The sequence below is a fragment of the Gracilinanus agilis genome, chromosome 3 (genome assembly GCF_016433145.1).
Source record: "Gracilinanus agilis isolate LMUSP501 chromosome 3, AgileGrace, whole genome shotgun sequence".
NCBI lineage: Eukaryota > Metazoa > Chordata > Mammalia > Didelphimorphia > Didelphidae > Gracilinanus > Gracilinanus agilis.
Genome location: NC_058132.1, coordinates 93,114,379 through 93,133,748, shown reverse-complemented (window position 1 = coordinate 93,133,748; position 19,370 = coordinate 93,114,379). Strand labels below are relative to the sequence as shown.

General features: G+C 52.7%; 1 protein-coding gene across 1 annotated transcript; it reads right to left on the bottom strand.

Annotated features, from left to right (window-relative positions):
• Window positions 1–962: 962 nt before the first annotated feature.
• ATG16L2 (autophagy related 16 like 2) lies at window positions 963–17,728 on the bottom strand. Its single transcript, XM_044665983.1, has 16 exons — window positions 17,650–17,728; window positions 17,045–17,118; window positions 16,613–16,864; window positions 16,416–16,481; window positions 16,038–16,133; window positions 12,834–12,896; window positions 11,048–11,156; window positions 10,784–10,889; window positions 9,960–10,030; window positions 8,339–8,410; window positions 8,122–8,242; window positions 7,247–7,352; window positions 5,114–5,263; window positions 4,877–4,924; window positions 4,336–4,437; window positions 963–3,237 (listed from the first exon to the last, which is right to left on the bottom strand). Exons 2-16 carry the CDS (start codon window positions 17,116–17,118, stop codon window positions 3,150–3,152), a joined length of 1,524 nt encoding a protein of 507 aa, XP_044521918.1. The 5' UTR covers window positions 17,650–17,728; the 3' UTR covers window positions 963–3,149.
• Between the last annotated feature and the right edge of the window lie 1,642 nt (window positions 17,729–19,370).

Below are 19,370 nucleotides of genomic sequence, written 5' to 3'. Positions count from 1 at the left end.
GGAAGGGGGGTGCTGAATCCAGTTTGAGAACAGACGGTTCCATTTTCAGTGTTCAGAGCATTTACGCCTCAAAAAATGGCAACTACTACACATGGGGCGACCTCGATTTTGCAGTGTTGTTGCTTGTCTAGACTTGAGGCGGCGTGGAAGAAAATATTGATAAGGCGGATTCCATTTCAAAGCGTGCCTGCGTACATTTTTTTTTCAAGAGTTTGAGCCTTCCTCCGACTGAGCTGGAAAAGCAGGACGAAGAGTCCCGGGGCTCCCGCGCCCGTTTGCCTGTTGCCATTGGGGTGACGCGGAAGGTGGGCCCCCTCTCCACGTGGGCTGTGGGGACTCGACTGGAAGTTAGTCTGGTGGTTTGGGGGAGAAGTGCCGCTGCCAGGGCTCCAGTGCTCGGGGTCTGAGGGAAGATGGGCATGGGGCCCAGGGTGGTTTCACTTGCCTGGCTCGGCTCCCCCTCGGGCCACCTCCTCCAGGGTGGGCGGTAGTCCCTGGGCAGAAAATCCATATAATCACAAAGGGAACCAATTGTATGGGGAGAAATGATCCCTGTTCTAACCCCTTAGTATTCATTCTAAGACCAGAGGGGCCCAAGAGCTGGGCCACAGGGGGAAGCCCGGGAGGTATCTGAGGGTAGATTGGAACCCGAGCCTGCGGCTCTCCCCCCAGGACTCCGCAGCTGAAGTGACGGGATCCTGGGCTATCTCCCGAGCTTACCGCGAGGCTCGGGTTAGACTAGCCCTGGGAAGCCCTTTGCAAACGTGGGCCTGCTCCGGTGTCATCATCCCTACCTTGTCTGGGCCTCTGCCTTTGGGGCGGGCCACGGGCGCCATCTGGCGGCCACCAGCCTCCAGGGCAGCAGAACCTCCCAGACTGGCCTAGTCCCCCAGAGGACCTCCGGAGTGGAATGCGGAAAGAAAGCGAAAGTCACGTGACTTTGTTTCTCGGGGCGTGTGGGAGCGATGTTTGCCGTACCGTAATCTACCAAGTATGCGTGCCGCAGTATTATGTCGAAAATAACAGCGTGCACATCCTAACTTAAAAACAGTTTATTGTCCCAAAATGCTGTCAGCTGGGCCTTGGGTGAGGCCGGTGGAAGGTCTGGCTTCAATATTGGGGGCTGCAGCCTTCGCAGGGAGGGGGAGGCTGAAGGCCTTCTTAAAGGAAGACCCAATGACTGGATGGCTTCTTCCAATCAGGAAAGATGGGATTGCGGCCAGATCGCCTTTTACTCCTATAAAAGTTCTTTCAGAATTCTCTTCGGTCCTCTCAAGCCCTGCATCTGGATTTAGCCACTAGATTTGGGCCCAGTTCTACAATATGGCTGTGTCCTGGGGAATAGGGAAGCGGAGGGGAGGGCAAATGGAGACCGTCAGGATGCACATTTACGATAAAGGCGCCTTACATGGAGCCCTAAAATCATTACAACAGAGATGGTGCAGGTCTTTGCTCACCACAATAGTAAGGAAAAGGTTTGAACTATTTGGAGAATGACCAAAACATGACGCAAGCAGAAAATGGCACCAAGAGACTGGCTCAATGCTGGGTGGCCCAAACCTTTGATTTGTAAAAAAATGCAATTTCTGTGAAACCCAAATTTAGCAAAACACACTAAGGCCCGGGATTCCTACCGTCGTGCCCTTCGGAGGAGGGTCATTTTTTTTTTTTTTTTTAAACTGAAAGACACTTCTAGTCAGGTCTCGGGAAATAATGACTGGGTCGGCAGCACCCACATAGCTCCTCACAAGCCCCGGTCTTCCAAGTTCATTTTCAGCATTCTTTCCAAGCTGTGGGCTGCACCCGGCGCTCTGGGGGACTTCAGAACACGTGTGACCATCCTGCATGCACACATTCTCTCCCTTTCAGTAAGGGGGGATCCCCAAGGCCTACTTAAGCCTTGGTCTGTGCATCCTGTCCTACTGGCTATCAGGAGCGGACAATGTCAGTGCTGTGAGAGCAGGGACTTCAGCCTTCTCCCTGAGCAGATCACCTCCGAGGTCCTCCAGGATGCCCTGATGAAGGTGGGTGTCAAGCCGGCACCCCAAGCCCTCCAACTTAGAGAGTGCTGACTAAGCAGCAGGCTTAGCATCTAGCTAAGGATAATTAGCTAAAAATACTAAGTACCTTCCCCCATTCCCTCACGGGATATTCCCTGATGGTGGGGACCCCATCTCCGCTGAGAGAGGGAGCAGGCCCACGACAGCTCTGTGGATGGTGACAATCCCCCCCCAGGCACCCACAAACTCTCTCAAGGCTTCTCTTTTGACCACATTCGTTTTGCCTTGTGTGGAGCACACACTTTCCTTCAAATGGAGTGAGAAATTTAGATGGGACCCTCAGAGATCATCTCATCTAGACCCTTCACTTTACAGACAAGAAAACCAAGAGCCAAGTCTTGAACTCCCTTCTGCTCCGAAGCCCAGGCTGTTGCCATGACATCCTCATGTCCCACAAAAGAGCTATTTGTCACTAAAGGCTGGAGACACATCCTCGGTCCAGTCCCTCTCCTCCCTGGCCACCCTTCCGTCCCTGGCTCCTGCCTCTCACCTCTCATGGAAGCCATCACTTAAAGCCCTAAAGGAGACCCTGGAGCTTTCCGGACACCTCCGGTAGGGGCAAGTCCATCTCTCCACAGGGCCCTCCTCTTCCAGAGGGACAGACCCCCATCCCCCAGGGCAGGCAGCCAACAAAGCTCATCCCCGTGGCACCCTGGGGCACTTGCTGCAAGCAGCCTCCGACTCTGCCCATACACGGCCTGCCCTGTGGTCCTGGCTCCAGTGGTGAGAACAGAAGAGCGGGCAAAACAGGAGGCAACTATGACAGACAAGTCCTTCCGTTGCTCCTCAGCCCCGGAAAAACTGGGGCTGGGCTCTAATCACTAATCCTGGGATAATCTGTCCTCTCCACCCTGTGACACCCCCCCCCCCAAGCCGAAGACAGCCAGGCGAAGTTTTAATGCAGAAACAAGCCATCCCCTTCCCCAGAATGCTCACAGTCCCCTCCTCCAGACCCCATAAAGCCACCCCCCCAAGTCTTTGGGGCCCTCCCTGGGATCCAGGCTCTGGAACCAGCCACAGCCTTCATCAGTCACACAGAGAGGGGGCAGGGACAGAGGAAGAAGGGTCCCTGCTCAGGGGGCTGCTGGGCTAACTCCAAAGCACAGCCTTCCTCCCCTGATCCACGCTCACGACATGCATCCCAGCAAAGCACCAGGCCACTGCATTGATGGGGGCACTGTGAACAGAGGAAGAGAAGGGACATTAGTACAGGGGGTGGAGGACAGGCTGAGGAGGGGACAGGCCACTAGCATGCTGGGGTTTACAATCTCTAGCCCTTGGCTTCCCCATCCTTTAAAATGGGGTGATCATCCACTCTGATTAGATCCTCCTGACAACCCTATGCAAAAAGGGGGAAGGAGAAAAAAAAAAAGAGGGAAGAGCTACAGCTGACCCCATTCTACAGATGGGAAAGCTAAGGCTGAGAAAGGCAAAGGATTAGCATCATCCATGTAAGCATTTATGGAGTACTTCAATGTTTGCAAAGCACTTAACAAACCTTATCTCATTTGGCCCTCAACCACACTGGTAGGTAGGTGCCCTTATTATTCCCCCTTTTACATGTGAGGAAACTGAGGCAGACATAGGTGAAATGACTTTCCCAGTGTCGCCACCTAGGAGGTATCTAAGGCCAGATTAGAACTCAGGTCTTTCTAAATAGGGGTCCAACACTCTGTCCCATGTCTCCTGTGTGATGCCACACTGGTTGGGGCAAAGATGACCTCAGAGATCATCTGGCCCAACCCAATGCCCCTCTACCACATCCCTGACTGGTGGTCAGGCAGCCTCTGCCAGAAGATCTTTCATGTTGGGGAATTCCATTTTGGGGGGCTACAAATTCTGGGGATGTTTTTGGTCCCATCCATTCAAACCTGCCTCAGGGCAGCTTCTCCCCCTTCCCCTAGCTCTGCCTCTGCAGCTGGAGCAGAACACAGGACAGCCCTTCCCGTGCTTGAAGACAGCGAGTTTGTCTCTGCAGCTCCAGGAGAACATCCCCAAGTTCCCTTCCAGAGTCTGTGCGGCTGTCTCCCAGAGGAGCCAGTTCTTGAGGTACATACGGGGTGGATGAGGAAGCCTGCTGAGACCTTTCAGGCTCTCCTCCTGGGACTCTCAGACATTCCAAGAACTCCTCCCTACCAGGAGCCTCACACTTTGTGCACACCTGGAGACACTCAGAGAATCCAGGGCAGAGCCTGGCCGGCCTGGGGGAGCCCGCCATCCTTGTCCCTTCCTGGGCTCAAAGCGAGGTTATTTAGATGGGAGGGGAGAGGCTCACCTGTGGGGCCCATAGAGACTGGTCTCCAGCTTGCCGTTCTCCAGATCCCAAATGTAAAGACCACCGTCCGCAGACCCAGCCAGGGCGTAGCTTTTATCTGGGCTGGAGAAAGGCAATGGAGAATGGCAGAGGAGAAGGGATCGTGCACCAGAGGTTTGAGGGAGGTTGGGAGGGAGTGGACACACACAGCTAGGCAAATCCTGCATGCTGATCAGGGATGTCTTCTCCCCATTGCCAGCTTTGCTCTGGGGTCACTTCTTGACGCCTTTCCTTCCCTCCTCCCAGCCCTCTTCCTCCTCTAGCCACCATGCTGAAGTTGGGGGAGTAAGGCAGGCTGGAGGAGAGATACCAGCTCCCTGACAAAATGGATGGAAGCAGAGGCCTTAAGGAATTTTAGACAAGGTCAGGGCAGAATTAGAGGAGGAAAGAACGTGGGAGAAAGAACACCCAAGAAGAGAAGAACCTGGGGGAAAGAGAGAACTTGGGCAGAGGAGAAAAAGAGAAGAGCAGGAACGACAAAACAGACTCCATCCGTACTCACCTGAACACAGCTTTGGTCCAGTCTGAACCACACTTGAAGCCATCAGCCCTGAGGATACAGGAGGGGTGAGAGAAGGTGAGAAAGGAAGGAAATACCTGGGCCGACTCCCTCCCTAGTCCCCATCCAACAGGAATCTCCAGAAGAATTTTGATTCTACCACAGCCAGGATGGGAGAGATGGGAGAGATGAGAGACGGAATGGGAGCTCTCACCACCATGCCCTCCCTCCCTCCCTCACCTAAAGACCTGGCGGATGTTGTTGGCCCGAAGGTCAATGACCTTAAGGGTGTCATCCCGGGAGCAGCTAAGGAGGTGCAGCTGATCACTGCTGATGCTGAGAGAGGTGACCTTGCCCTCCACAGGAATCACCTGGATGCATCTTGGGACCCTGGAAGGAGACAGGACCAGGAGATGGTCAAAGACCCTCTTCCCCTCTCCCAAACACAGACACAGATACAGACACACAGACACACCCACACTCTCTCTCCTGCGTTTCTCCATGTCAAACATTCCCAGTCCCTTCAACCAATCCTAGTATGGAATTCTCTCCAGTCTGCTCCCCATCCTAGCCACCTTTTGGTGGACACACATCAATGTATCCACGTCTTTCCTACATTTTTTTTTTCCCTAAAAACTCTGTTGTCAATATCTCCTTATGACTTGTTTTTCTAACTCTGAGCTAAAACTAAAAGGATGCCCATCAGTTGGGGGATGGTTGGGCCAACAATTACGGCACAGGAATATAATGTAATATTATTGAGCTGGAAGAAATGATGAAAAGTAGAGTTTGGGGGATACCTGGGAAGACTTGTATGAAGAGAAGAAAGCAAAGAGAGAGAAGCAAGAAGCAGCAGGAGAATGATTTAGACCATAATATTGTAGAAAGGAACAACTTTGAAACACTTAAGAACTTTGATCAATACAACGAGCAGCCACAAATCCAGAGTACTGATAATGAACTATGGCGCCCATCTCCTAACAGAGAGGTAACGGACGCCAGGTACTGAATGAGACATATATATTTTTAGACATGGTCAGTATGGGAATTTATTCTGCTTGACTGTGCATATTTGTTTCAAGAGGTTTGGGGTTTTTTTCCTCCTGGGACAACGTAAGAGAGAGAGAACAAATGCCTGTTAATTGTTTCAAATGTAACTAAATTTATATTTAAATGTTAAAAACTAAATTGTCTTAGCGTCCCATTAAAACCAAGGTTGTAAATGAGTGCATGTTGGTTGCTAAAGGCCCATTCAAAGCAAACTCCAAATAATGAGTTCAAAGGGTAGAAATGAAGTTAGCAGAAGAAGGAAAATCATACTGGGTTTCTCGATGGCCAACAGAGAGCTGCCCAAAGAGACCCTATTCTATTCTCTCTCCACTTTTTGTCCCAAAGGAAAAAAAAAAAAGGAGAAATGAAACAAACATGTAAGCACCTACTATGTGCCAAGCACTTTATTAAACACTTTAGAAATATTCTCATGGATCCCTTGAGAAGTAGGTGCTACTAACATCTCTATTTCACAACTGAAAAAACTGAGGCAAAGTGAGGTTCCTGAGTCACTTGCCCAGGGTCACACCTGAGGCTAGACTCGAACTCAGGCTTTCCTGACTGCACCATCTGGATGTGCAGATGACTGTAGGAAGCCCAAAACTAGAGAAAGTTCAGGAAATAGAAGCAATCCCAGACCAAGAGTCGAGGCAGGCGGAGGAATGGCTCCTGCATGTGTGCACTCTCGGGTCGGGTGCTGGGAAGGAGACTGGCCTATCTCTGGTCTTCCCTGGACCCTTCTTCCTCACTCTAGCGGAGCTGCCACCACTGGGAAAAAAGACTTTTGACTCCAGGCACCCGCCAGGCATGTGTGCAGGCTGGGGGGCTTGGGGGAGCTTGGGAGAGCCTTCAACATCAAAGCAAAGGAAGGAACACCATGTCTCTTTATTGTCATAAAGAGTTAGAAAGGAAAATATGGAGGCTGATAATAACTGGACAGAAATGATAAAAGGCACAGATTTGCTTTCTTTAAACCCTATTCTGGAACTGTTCTTTCTTTAAGATGGTTTTAGCAATAACAGAGGCATTTCTGAGTTTTGCTAGATTCTTCTGCTGGGTATATATTCTTTATTAAAAGGTCTCCTGAGAGGCCTTTAGAAATATTAACTATAATATTAATATATTAATATTAGATATTAATAAATAATCTTGTTAAATTAATTAAAGGGGCGGAGATGAGACCTTCCTTCAGACCAGAACAAGTATCTCCCCTTCCTCCTGTCACCAACACGCCTCTACAGGCTGACAGCAAATAAGGAAAGGCAGCCTGGAGCGATTCCTTCCCAGCCCGCCGCCCCGTTCTATCTGGCTGGGTTCTATCACCTGCTGTCCCAGAAACGGATCTTCTGGTCATGGTGACCACTGATGATGAGGTGGTCTCCACATACCACGTCGTTGCAGTAGGAGAGACCGTCGATGGTTCGGGAGCCTAGGGGTTGAGGCGCCACAGGGTGAACCCCAGAAGGACCCCCAGCGGGCCTGCTGACGTCCAACATGCCACCCTAGGTGTGGGGAGGGAGCGAGGGGGGAGGTAACAAAGGTCTCAGAGGGCCATAAAGACACTTGGAGGGACACAGGATTGAGTCAGAAGGGCCAGCGCAGGTTTTCTAGTCCAGCCCCTTCTTTTACAGATGAAGACAGTGAAGCCCAAAATGATCTGCCCAAGACACACAGCCAAGCCAGGAGTGAGCCTTGGATCCAAAGCTGGGTCCTCAGTATCTCCCGGGTGACTCGCTGGGTCCCCTTTGCTACGTGCCCGGTTCCCCTCCTCAGCCCCTGCTTAAGGCATGAATAGATCCCAAGTCCTAGCCAAGGAGAAAGTAGAGGATGGAGGAAGAAAAGCAGGGCTCCTGAGCCCCTGGGACCTCGCCATGGGGACCCCCAGCCCAAACTCAGTGGCCTCCCAGAACTTCCAAAAGAGAGAAGCTAGGATATGAGAGGAAGAGGAAGAGTGAGAGGAGCTGGGAGGGAGAAGGATCAGGGAACGATGAGGGGGTCAGTGGGAGGGAGAGCAGGGGGACAGGAGGAATTGGGGCCATTTGGGGGTCTCAGAAACCATGGACATTGAGGGAGTGCTGCCCTGGGGTTCGGGGAGCCCTAAAGGTGCAGGAAGGGATCTGGACGGAAGTGTGTCAGGAAAGGGGAGCTGGGGAGCCTGAGAGGCCAGGAAGGGCAGGGCGCCAGGGTGGGCGGCTTACAGGATGCCTTGTTGAGGTCCCACTCCTTCACCGTCCTGTCTCGGCTCCCAGTCACCGCCTGCTGCCGGGTCAGCTTGAATTTGGCTGCGGTCACTTTGTCCGTGTGTCCAGACAGCGTTTCCTGCACCGGCGACCCCACATATCCGGGACGTAAACTGGAAGCCCCCAGGGACCCTCCTTCCCACCCCAGCGGCCCCGGTCCCAGCGCATATCTCACCTTGGACTGGCTCTCCCCCACCTTCCAGAGCTGGGCAGCCTTGTTGTAGGTCGCTGCCAGCAGATAGGAGCCCTGAGGGAAAGGACGGAGAGGGCGCAGGGTGAGAACCCGCATCCCCTGGGATGCTGCCAGAATAAACTTCCTAAAGTCAAGTCGCTCCTGTACTCAAAAGCCTTTAAGAACTCCCCAGTGCCTCCTGAACAAAGCAGAAACGCCTTCCATGATGTGGCACTCGGCTCCCCTCCTTCTTCCCTCCTGCCTTAGAATCTAAGTTCTGGTTGGGGCTGGGCTATGCATGTTAAGTGGTTCACCCAGGGTCACAGCTAGGACGCGTCTGGGGCCAAATCTGAACCCAGGACCTCCTGACTCCACGCCTGACGGTCCACAGGGCCACATCGCTGTCCCTTTGGAGCCTTTTTTCACACATCTCCCTCCCACGCACCATCTGCCCAATGCCAAGATCAGAATATATAACAAACGGGAAGAAGGACGAGTGGCGAGCCACGGACGTGGCGCACAACGAAGCAAGCTTGGAAAAATAAAACATGGGGAATGAGCCGCACAAGCGACACGGACACCCGCGAGAACCGTCTTAGCCAGACATCACACAAAGCCAGCGAGGCGCGTCCAGAGCTCTGCAGGCACCTCGGCCAGGCGGTGTGCGGCTTCCCGGGCAGACTGACAGAGACAGACAGACAGACCGGCGCCCGAGGCAGGACGGGTGAGAAGGACGACTCCTCTGTCCAGCCTCACAAAGAATGACGGACGATCGAAGCAAGAGGGGAGAGAAAAGCAGGGCAAAGAGGGCTCGGAAAGACGCCCCACGCAGCCGAGTCATCGCCAGCCGAGAAGGCGGACAGAAGGCGGGAGAAAAATGGAAGCGGTTCCCAGAAGTCATCCGGGCCACCTCGTGACTGCCACAAGGAGAAGGAACGCGGGCAGCGGCGTCCCGGAGGTGCCTCCAGGGGAAGGAGGATAAAGGCCGGAGCGCGACACAGCGGGACGTGTGTGGGGACAACCTCCAGCCTTGTGGGCACCCCAGCAAGCGGCCTGAAAGAGTGCCGGGAGCGCCCGCCGTGAGGAGGGACCCTAGAGAGCGCCCCAGGGAAGGGCACCCCCCTGCAGACGGACGGACGGACTGGAGAACAGAAGGTCCTTCGGCTCGTGGCCCGCAGCTCCCCGCTGGGCCGGGACGAGCCTGCCCTTCGCTTCCTTCCCCCCCACCCCACCCCACGCAGAGCACAGCGCTGGGCATGCCGCAGGTGCTTCCTAAATGGGTATCACCCGACCGACACGGCGTGCCCCGTCCATACAGGAAGATCGCCCGGGAGTTCTTAGAGGATGTGATGGCAGAAGTAACCTGGATAATAACCCACTAAAACGGGCATCGGGGGGAGGCGGCCCGGCGGCCCAACTCCTCTCCCTGAGTGCGAATCTAGCTCAGACACCGAGTCGCCGAGTGACCCTGGGCCAGTCACTTCACCCTGTTTGCCTCCATTTTCCTCATCTGTAAAATGAGCTGAAGGAGGAACTAGCCAAGGACTCCAGTTTCTCAGCCAAGAAAACCCCAAATGAATAGTGGGAGGTACAGCTCTTCCCTCCTTTCCTCGTCCAAACTTACCGACGGTTCAAACTCAAGGCTGGTCACGCTCCCACTAGCACCTTCCAACATCTGGTCAGCTTCCAGGCGGCCTAGAGCGGGGGAGACAATGGACAAAAGCCATAATAATTCACAGGGGCCAGCAGGCCCGGAGGCAGAAGGACCTCGGTTCAAATCCAGCCTCTAAAACTTCCTAGTTTTGTGACCCAGGAGGAGTCACTAAACCCCATTTGCTAGCCCTTCTGTTCTCTGTTATATTACTAAAACAGAGTTTAAAATAATAACAATAATTTAATAATAAAAGTAATGTTTTTGAAATCAGTAATATCTATTCCCTAAAAGCAGAGAATGCACACTATGTCATCCTCATCTTTCCTGAGAAAACCAAGAAGCAGAAAGCGACTCAGCCAGGACTACATGGTTAATAAGTATTTGGGTCTGGACTCGAACCCGTGTCTTTAGGGCCAGTACTTTTTTCTTTAGTGGAGAGCAGATTCATTTGGGTTCTCCAGGTGGCGTGTGAGTATGGGTGCCGCCAGGGTTCCAGGCCCAGCACTGCCATTTAGCCGGGCTCTTCCCCATTCTGAGTGTGTTCCCTCATCTATACAACAGAACAAGCTCAAGGTGGTGGCCCCCCCCCCAGCTCTGAGGTTCCTGGGGGCCCCCCAGCTCTGAGGCTCCCAGGGCTTCCTTGGCTCTCCCAGCCACCCCCAAAGGCTCAGACACAGTTGCTGGGGAGAAGGCCAGGAGGGACGAGCATTCAGGGATCAGGATGTCTCCTCAACCCCAGCCTTTAAGAGGAGGTAACAATGTGGGGGCTGCAGAAGGGGGCCCTCCTGGCTCACCTCCGACCACGTTCCAGAGGCGGATGAGCCGGTCAGCCCCGCCTGTGGCTAGGAGGCTGCTGTTGGAACTGAAGCACACAGCATTGACCTCCGAATGGTGGGCCTCCTGGGGGAAGGCGGGAAGGGTTTCAGGGCCTCCCTCCTCCCCTCCAGGCCCCAGGATCTCCCCATTTCTCCCCTCTCAGCTGGGTCCCAAGCACGGATAACACCCAGGGGTCTTCCTGGCCTAGTCCACCATTCCCCACCTCAGGCTTCCTTGCTCACCTGGACGTCCTGGGCTCTGGCGGGGAGACAGGACACCCCACGGATAGGAACACTTGGATAGCGGGCCTCCGGGAGCCCACTCACAGAATGGCCTCTTCTCTTCCTAAAGCTGAGTGCACGGGAGACAGTCAGTGGCGATTCCTCCCCAAAGTCCCAGACCATGGCTGGGGCCGCAGTGGCCCAGGGAAGGGACAGCTGGCAGGGAAGCAAGGATCAGCAGAGAAACAAAAACAGCAGAGAGCCGCCTGGCAGGAATCCTCCCCGGGCAGGGTCAGGGGAGAAAAGGAGAGAGCGTGGCCCCAGAGACCCACTGGAGGACCCTCTGAAAGAGGGGTCTGCCCATTCTGCAGAAGGAGAAATGGAGTTCTAGAGTTCCGGGTGATATCCTGACTTAGCCCGAGGAACCCAGAAGCCTGAATTCCCACCCTGGCCCTGCCAGACTCACTGGGAATTTGAGAAAGTCTCTGCCTCTTAGCTGGCCTTCGGTTTCCTCCTCTATAAAATGGGGAGAACCCTCTCTGCCCATGAGCCAGAGAACTGGGGGAGTCTCAATGGAGAGGAAGGGAGCACCAGAGAGAGCAGGAGCAGCCAGGAGGGATTCTTGGCAGGGAGAAGTGGGGGAGGGGGAGGACAAAACTCCTGCCACATAAGACGAACATCCAGAAGGGGATGCGGACAAGCAGGGGAGCATCTAAATCTAGACAGAAGCGAGATTCAGTTTCAGATACAACCTTTTTTTCAGTTCTTCTTCGTAAAAGGAAATGTCCCCACTGGTAGATGTTTATCGCGTTCATAAAAGTAAAACTTCAGAAGGGAATTTTCAAAGGCGCATTCATCTACCCATTGACCCCCTCCTCCCCTGGGCCCTGAGAGCTCCCCAGGAACCTAAGTTCTCTGCACTGGCTCTTGCCCGGTCCACCAGCACTGAATACTGGAGTTAAGGCCCAAGCAAGGCTGTGTCCCAAAGAGGAGGGAACTCAGGGAAGAGACAGGACCCCCCATTGCAGATGAGCCCACAGGCGCAGAGCAGACAGGCAGACATAGAGGGAGACACAGTGAGCGAGCAGAAGAGAGCTTCAGCGTCTCCCCAATTTCAGCTAGGTCTCCATCATCTAGGAGGCTGGGCTGGGAGCCTCCTCGTCTCCCTAGCCAGTGAGAAAGAGGAGGTAAAGGAGGAGGAGGAGGATTCATCCTGAAAAAGATGGACCAAAGACAGGACTCTGAGCCACAGGGCCAGCCCAAGAAAGTGCCATTAGGAGTGAGGAGAGGCAGAGTGGGATCTTTATGGGGCTCCCCATTGGGCCCAGCTCATAAGAATAATAGCTGCCACGGCCCCTCTGCGAAGCCTGGGGCCACCCCAGCCAAAGAAGCTCAGGAGAAGCAGACCAGGCGCTCCCCCAAGAGAAAGAAATAAGGATGGGGAAGCACTAGAAGAAGGGGGTACCAGAAAAATAAGAATAAGGGAAGGCCCTGGAGAGGAGGGGAACAGGAAGGCAGTGAGTCACCAGAGCAGAAAGGAGAGGCATTAGAATGGGGGAAACACTGGAGAGAACAGAGGTAGAGGTGGGGGAACACCAAAGAGGTGAGAGAATGCAGTGGGGGGACTATCAGAGGGAAGGGGGATGGGAGCAAGAATGGGGAGACCACCAGCAGGGGTGGAAAGGGATGATGGGGGAAGGTTAGGGAATGCCACGAGAGTGAAATGGGAGAGCTGGGTGATATTGAGGAGTCACACAGGAAAGCTGAGGGACTGCGCACCCCCATTTCTCTACTCAGTCCCACTTACTCCAGTAGCCCCTTCATAACATCCACACAGCGTGCCAGAGTCATGGAAGTGGCGGAGGCTGACCTGGGGGGGCAGAACCAGACGAGAAAGAAAATTATCAGGAAGATCAGGGCTGCAGGATGGGGTCACTGGACCCCAGGTGAAGGGATTTCCGCTCCTCAGATAGAAGGACCATCCAGAGGCCGTCTCTTCACCTTGGCCTCCGGCGAGCCACCTGAGCTCCAAGCTCCAGGCTCTGCCCTGTCACAAGAGGCCGGAATTAGGGGACCAGAAAGGTCAAAGGATGAACACTAGAAGGGGCAGAAGGAGAAACAGGAAAGATTTTCATTCTCAAGCAGACTCAAAGGGATCCCCGCTTTCCACATGCTGAAAGGCCAACCTGAGGCAGGAAGCAAAAATGTATTGTCTAACCACAGAGGGCAAAAACAGGATCCACAGGGAGGAGTCGCAGGCTACAGATCCTCTCTCAAAATAAGGAAAAAATTCCTAAGATGTTGAGCTGCCCCTCCACGGCAGAGGACACCGCGAGAGTGAACTTCCATCGCAGAAGTGTTCAAGCAAAGACTTGATGCAAGGATGCCGGAGAGAAGGCTCGTGTGTGGGTTTTGCCGAGGAGGCAGGAAGGGAGCTCGCAATAAGCTCCCATCCTAAGATCCTCTCAGGGCCCGAGTGACCCACTGGCACAACGTAGAGTAAGTTATTTCTTGATAGGGAGCCCAGGAGATGAAGCATGGCTGAGTCTGGAATCAGGAAAGCCCAAGTTCAAATCCAGATCTTGGGCAAAACACTCAATTTCTGCCTGCCTGTTTCCCCAAACCGTAAAAAGGGGATGATAATAATCCATCCCAGGGTGGCTGTGATGAGAAAAGGAGATCCCTGTGAAGGGCTGAGCCTGGTCCCTAATATGCATTATATATTAGCTGCCATCATCGTCATCGTCGTCGTCATCGTCATCATCACCATCATCATCGTCATCGTCATCATCAATGGTGCCTTCAGCACAGTTGTGAGGATCAAAAAAGATATTTGCAAAGCGCAATGCCTGGCACACAGTGGAGCTCAATAAATGCTTGGCTTTTCCTTTGAGGCTTCCCTTCAGTGAGATTCAGAGGCCATCCAGCCCCACTGTGCACGGCTCCTTGGCACCTGCTCGCGGCATCTGAGCCGGGAGAGGACCAGAGATGTCTCCTCACCCAAAGCTCGCCTAGAGATGCTCCCTGATGCTAAGCATTCCTGGAACAACTGTCCATTATTCAGGATCTCTGAGCACATGATGTCTAGCAGGAAATGGCTCCGTATTGCCAGATTGTAGCATCGAGGGGACCCCATTGCCCTAAATGCCAGCTGACCAGCCAACAGACTCCATCCATCCCACTCCTACCCGTGACTCCCCTGGAGTAAGTTTACATCTTGGCTTTATAGTAAGGGATACCCTGATAAGGTAGTGTTAAAAAAGATAGCAATGGGGGGGGGAGGTAAGGGAGGGGGGACACAGCAGGGTAGCTCAGTGAATAGTGCACCAGGCCTAGAATGGGAAGTCCTGGGTTCAAATCTAGCCTCAGGCACTTCCTAGCTATGTGAGGCACTTTATCCCCACTGCCCAGTCCTTACCACTCTTCTGTTTTGGAATTGATGCTAAGACAGAATAACAGTTTTTTAAAAAAAGAAATGAAATGTTCTTTGATGAAGGGAATGAGATCTTTTTGTTTTTTATTGTTGAGAGTGGGGCTTCCTATCTTGCCCAGGATGGAAGCATACTAGCCCCTAGGAGATGGATTGGCACAGAATGCTGACTGCCCCTCTCCAGGCAGTCAGGAGGCTCACCCTCTACCTCTGAGTAGAGGCTCAGCCCCCAGTTAGCTTGAACCCTAACGAAGCTCAAAACTCCAGTCCTTGAGCAATCCACCAGCCTTAGCCTCCCCGGCAGAGGAGACCACAAGCTTGGGATACCACCAGTGGCCAAATGATAGATCGCTGAGGGAAGACAACTCAGAGAGGCCAGGCTGCAGCCTCGGATCGGCTGGAAAGTGGCCAGAAGAGGACTGAAGGCCTCTAATTCGTGCTGGAAAAGGCCTGGCTGAAGGGACTGAAGAAAGGAAGCCTTACGTTGGGGCATGAAGGGTTGCCCTGTCAAAGAGATGAGGCTTGTGCTGCCTGGCCCCAGAGGACAGAACTCAGGATAAGGGGGAGGAACAAAACAGCCTATTCAGGTAGGATGCCGGGAAAAACTTTCGAACGATCTGAGCTGCCTCAAAGCAGAAGGGGCTGGCCCAAGAGGGGCAGGTTCCTCCTCACTGGTCATCTTCAAGCAGGGGCTGGCTGAGGGCACTCCAGGTCCAGTCCAAGTTGGGCCAGACAGGGTCCTCTGAGGCACCTTGCCAGCTCTGAGAATCTGGAATTCAATCAAGGCCATCTAGTGATGATATGGCTTCAATCAGAAGTCACAGGGAGAGCCCTGGAGGCCCCAAGAAGAGCTCTCAGCCTCAGTTTCCTCATCTGGAAAATGGATGGCTAGAGTAGATGACCTGTAAGGGCCCTGCTGGCCTTGGATTCTTCAATCAGAGAGCTCTAAGTGATGGCCACAGGCAGATCCAAACACCCTCCCACCTAGCACTGACATGGTTCGTATACCAGGAAGACCTCCCCTAAGGGTGGGTGCACCTCCAAGCAGGAGGGAAGGGAAGAGGAGTTGGGAACTGGACTCGGGGTCAAAGAACTGCTGTTGTGACTGTGGGTAGATTCCCATCCCAATTCTGGGCCTCAGCTTCCCTTTCTGGAATATGAGGGATTTGGACTCAAACATCCCTTCCAGATCTAAGCCTAAATCCCATCATATCACAGGATGGGAACAGCTGACCATCCCTGAGAAAAGCCTGTTGACAGGCTCTGGGAAGGGAGGCTCGCTCTTCTCTGGTTCCCCCTCCCCACCCAGAGCATATTTGTCCCAGGGAAACAATTCTAGAGCACCTAGAAGAGTCCCTCCTAAGGACCCTGAGTATTGTTTTCTCCCATACTTGTTCTCTGGGGAAGCCTCCACATCCCTGAGTCTCTGCCCTGCCCATGGGGCAGGGGTGGGGGAGGCCCATCCCTGGAGGCAGAGCCAGAGAAGGGGTCCAGGAGGTTCATTTCATGATCTGGGGAGCAGAAGACCTTTGGGAACCCTCAGCTTGCTTATAACAAGGGCCTGTGTCTGGCTCCACTTACCTGAAGGGTCGTTTCCATCGTTTCTCCAAGGCTTCTACCTCCAAGAGGTCCTGCTTCCTGGGAGGGGGCTCAGGAATGCCAGGAGGGTCTACAGTCCTGACGAAAGGCAAGCAGAGAGGCTCAGAAGGCCCAGAAGGTCAGGAGGGAAGGTCTCTGGAAGCTCAGACACCTGAGTGATTCCCCCAATCAGATAGGCCCTGTTTATTCATCTGATCCCCCAATGTTAGTGACTGAGTTTGTCTGTGGGCAGACTCTTTTGCCTGCTGGGCCTCAGTTTCTCCCTCTGTAAAGTAAGAGGGTATTGGCCTAGATGGCCTCAAAGGCCTTTTTAATCCTACCATCCTGTGTCCTAAAATCTGGCTTCCGCCTGCTACTCACTCAGAGATGTTGACTGTCTTCTTCATGGCCTTCTTCAGCTCCTTGGAAAGCCTGGCTTGTTTCACCCTGAGGACCACAGGACTGGGTTAGGCCTGTGAGTTCCAACAGTCACTGCTGCCCTCCCTCGGTTGGCTCCTCTCAAGGCAGAGGCTCCCCAGGGGCATCTGTGACCGACATGGGCCTAGCGGGGGCCTCACCTGTCGATCCGCTCATTGCGGTAGTTCTGGTCCTCGGCCGCCTGCATCTTGACTCGGATGAGCCTCTCCACTAGCTCCCGGCCTTCCTCTTCCAGCTGCCTCAGGGCTCCTTCCTGGTGGCCGGCGTGGGCCCGAAGGGTATCGTAGGCCTCCTTCCCCTCCACAATCTGATCCTGCTGCCTGGCCACTCGCTGCGCCAGCCACTGACGCATCTCCTCCAGCTCCCGCGCCCTGGCTTCTAGAGCTGCCAGCCTGGGTGGGGAGATGGGAACACAAGATGCCTTGAGATGGGGTCCTTCACCCTTCTCCCCGCTGAGAGATGGGAGCCTCCACAGAGGACCCTGAAGTCTCTCTCACAGCTAAGTCCTGAGCCAGCGGAGCATCAGGGGAAGGGGCAGCTCTGCTCTCCTCGGCTTCCCTGGGGGCTCTCACCTGGCCTGCTGCTCCTCCAGCAGCCTGTCCTGGGCGCTGAGGGCCCTGTTCTTCTCCACGACCTGATAGGCCATCTGTGAACGGGATGAGGCAGAGAGAGAGAGAAGAGGAAGGAGGTCCAGGAGGGACCTCGGCCTCTCTCCTGGCTCCGGGCTGCTCATTCTAGGAAGACCGAGGCCCCTTCTGCCCCCCACACCTAGCACTGGGAGGTCCTAACCCTCACACAGAATGTGTCCTGTGTGCACACAGTCATCAGCATATCGTACTTCCATGAGGATGTAAGCTCAATAAAAATGAGAATAAGAATGAACATTTTAATAGCATCTACTATGGGCTAGGCACTATACTAAGCTCTATTTTTTTTTTAACCCTCACCTCAGTACGGGGTATTGGCTTCAAGGCAGAAGAGCAGTAAAGGCTAGGCCATGGGGGTTAAGTGACTTGCCCAGGGTCATACAGCTGGGAAGTGTCTAATTCCAGATTTGAACCCAGGACTACCCATCTCTAGGCCTGACTCTCCATTCACTGAGCCACTTATTTCCACTTTTTTTTTTGACCTGTAAAATAAGGTGACTGATCTCTAAGCTCTAAACATGTAACCTTACCTCCCCACAGACCAACTTGACCTTAGCCAATTCCTCCTCCCATTTCCTCCTGAAGTCCTCAGGCAGATGGGCAGGATCTGACACTGGCTTCACTTCTTCCCTGTCATGTGAAGAGAAGCCTCAGATTAGCCATACATGCCCCCCATCTCCCACACTGGCCTGTCACCTTCCAGGCTTCCCCCTTCACACCCTAGAGAAGGTGTGAGTCGGGTAGCAAGGTTAGGGCCGCTTTGTACCCTAAGACTGGCAGAGGATGCTTGCCATGGCCAGCACAGAGCAGGAAATGAAGATAAAGGCTGGAGAAAAAGATATTTTCCTCTCTTCAATCTCCTCAGTCTGGGCTGCCAGGCTTTAATCTGTTCTCTGAAACAAGGTGAATTCCTAGGTGTCAGCCTACTTCCCTGAATTCCCATGGATGCTTAAACCACACTCCATAATCCAGTGAAAAATGAGATTTGGATTATCTGTGACTACAGATATTTGGGATGGTAATTGGAGCGCTTCTAACAGCTCATTTATGATTTTGCCATATGCAATCTGCTTGCCATTGGATGTTATAAAGCCACGATGTTTCCAGAGTTCCCAGGAATGATGAACTACTCCAAATGCATATTTAGAGTCTATAAATATGTTAATTCTTTTCCCTTCTGCAGTATCAAACCTAGTAACTCTGCTCCCTGAGCACTCATTGTAGATGGAAGAGATGAGTACCAAAGAGTCTCTGTGCCTGTCACTACTGCTGCACCGGTAAATCTCCGTCCCTATGCCATGTATGAATATCCGTCTGTGAAGGGTGTCATTTCGGCATTATCCATAGAGATATCGGATAAATCTTCCCTAGTTTTGTACACAATGTCTAGTGCATCTTCACAATTGTGTAAGCTTTCATCTTCTAATGGCAGATGAGGAATCAGAGTGGCAGGATTAATGTGTTTACAACAGTGAAAAGATATGTTTTCATTAGCCAACAAGATTGCCTGGTATTGTGATAATCTTTGGGAAGTGAAAGCTTATAGAGTAGTATTCCTCAGTATAGATTCTATTTGATGTGGGGAATACACTCTAAGCTCTCCTCCCAATATCAAGGTAGCAGATTTTCTCACCATAATGGCTGCAGCAGCAATAGCTCCAAAACAACTTGGCATTCCACAGACAACTGGATCTAATTTTGAACTATAGAATGCAATGGGTCTAAGAGTATTCCACAAATTTTTATGTGAGGACACTGGAGGCTATACCCTTTGTCTTCATGCACATAAAGTAGAAAAGGTTTGTCATGACTGGGGATGCCTAGGCACAGATAGAATTAGTGCCTTGAGCTTTTTGATCGCATGGATATGCTCTTTGTTCAATTTCAGTGGCTCTGTGACTTCATTCCTGGTTAGCTCTATTAATGATTTTGCAATAAGAGCATAACTGGAATCCAGTTCCTACAGAAGCTCATCATTCCAATAATTGCCCTTAGTTGCCTTTTGGTCTTTGGCAAGCTCAACTTCTATATGTCTTGTATCCTCTTTTGGAAAATACTTCTAGTGCCCTTTTCTAAGGTGAAACCTAAATATTCTACCTTCTTTTAACCCATTGGAGTTTTGGTCTGGACACTTTATGACCACTTTGCCTAGTTCTTTCAATAGATGCACACTATCTTTTTGGCAAATGGAATCAGATGGTGACATCAGTAGGATGTTGTCCACTTAGTGCACCATGTTGCTGTCTTCAAA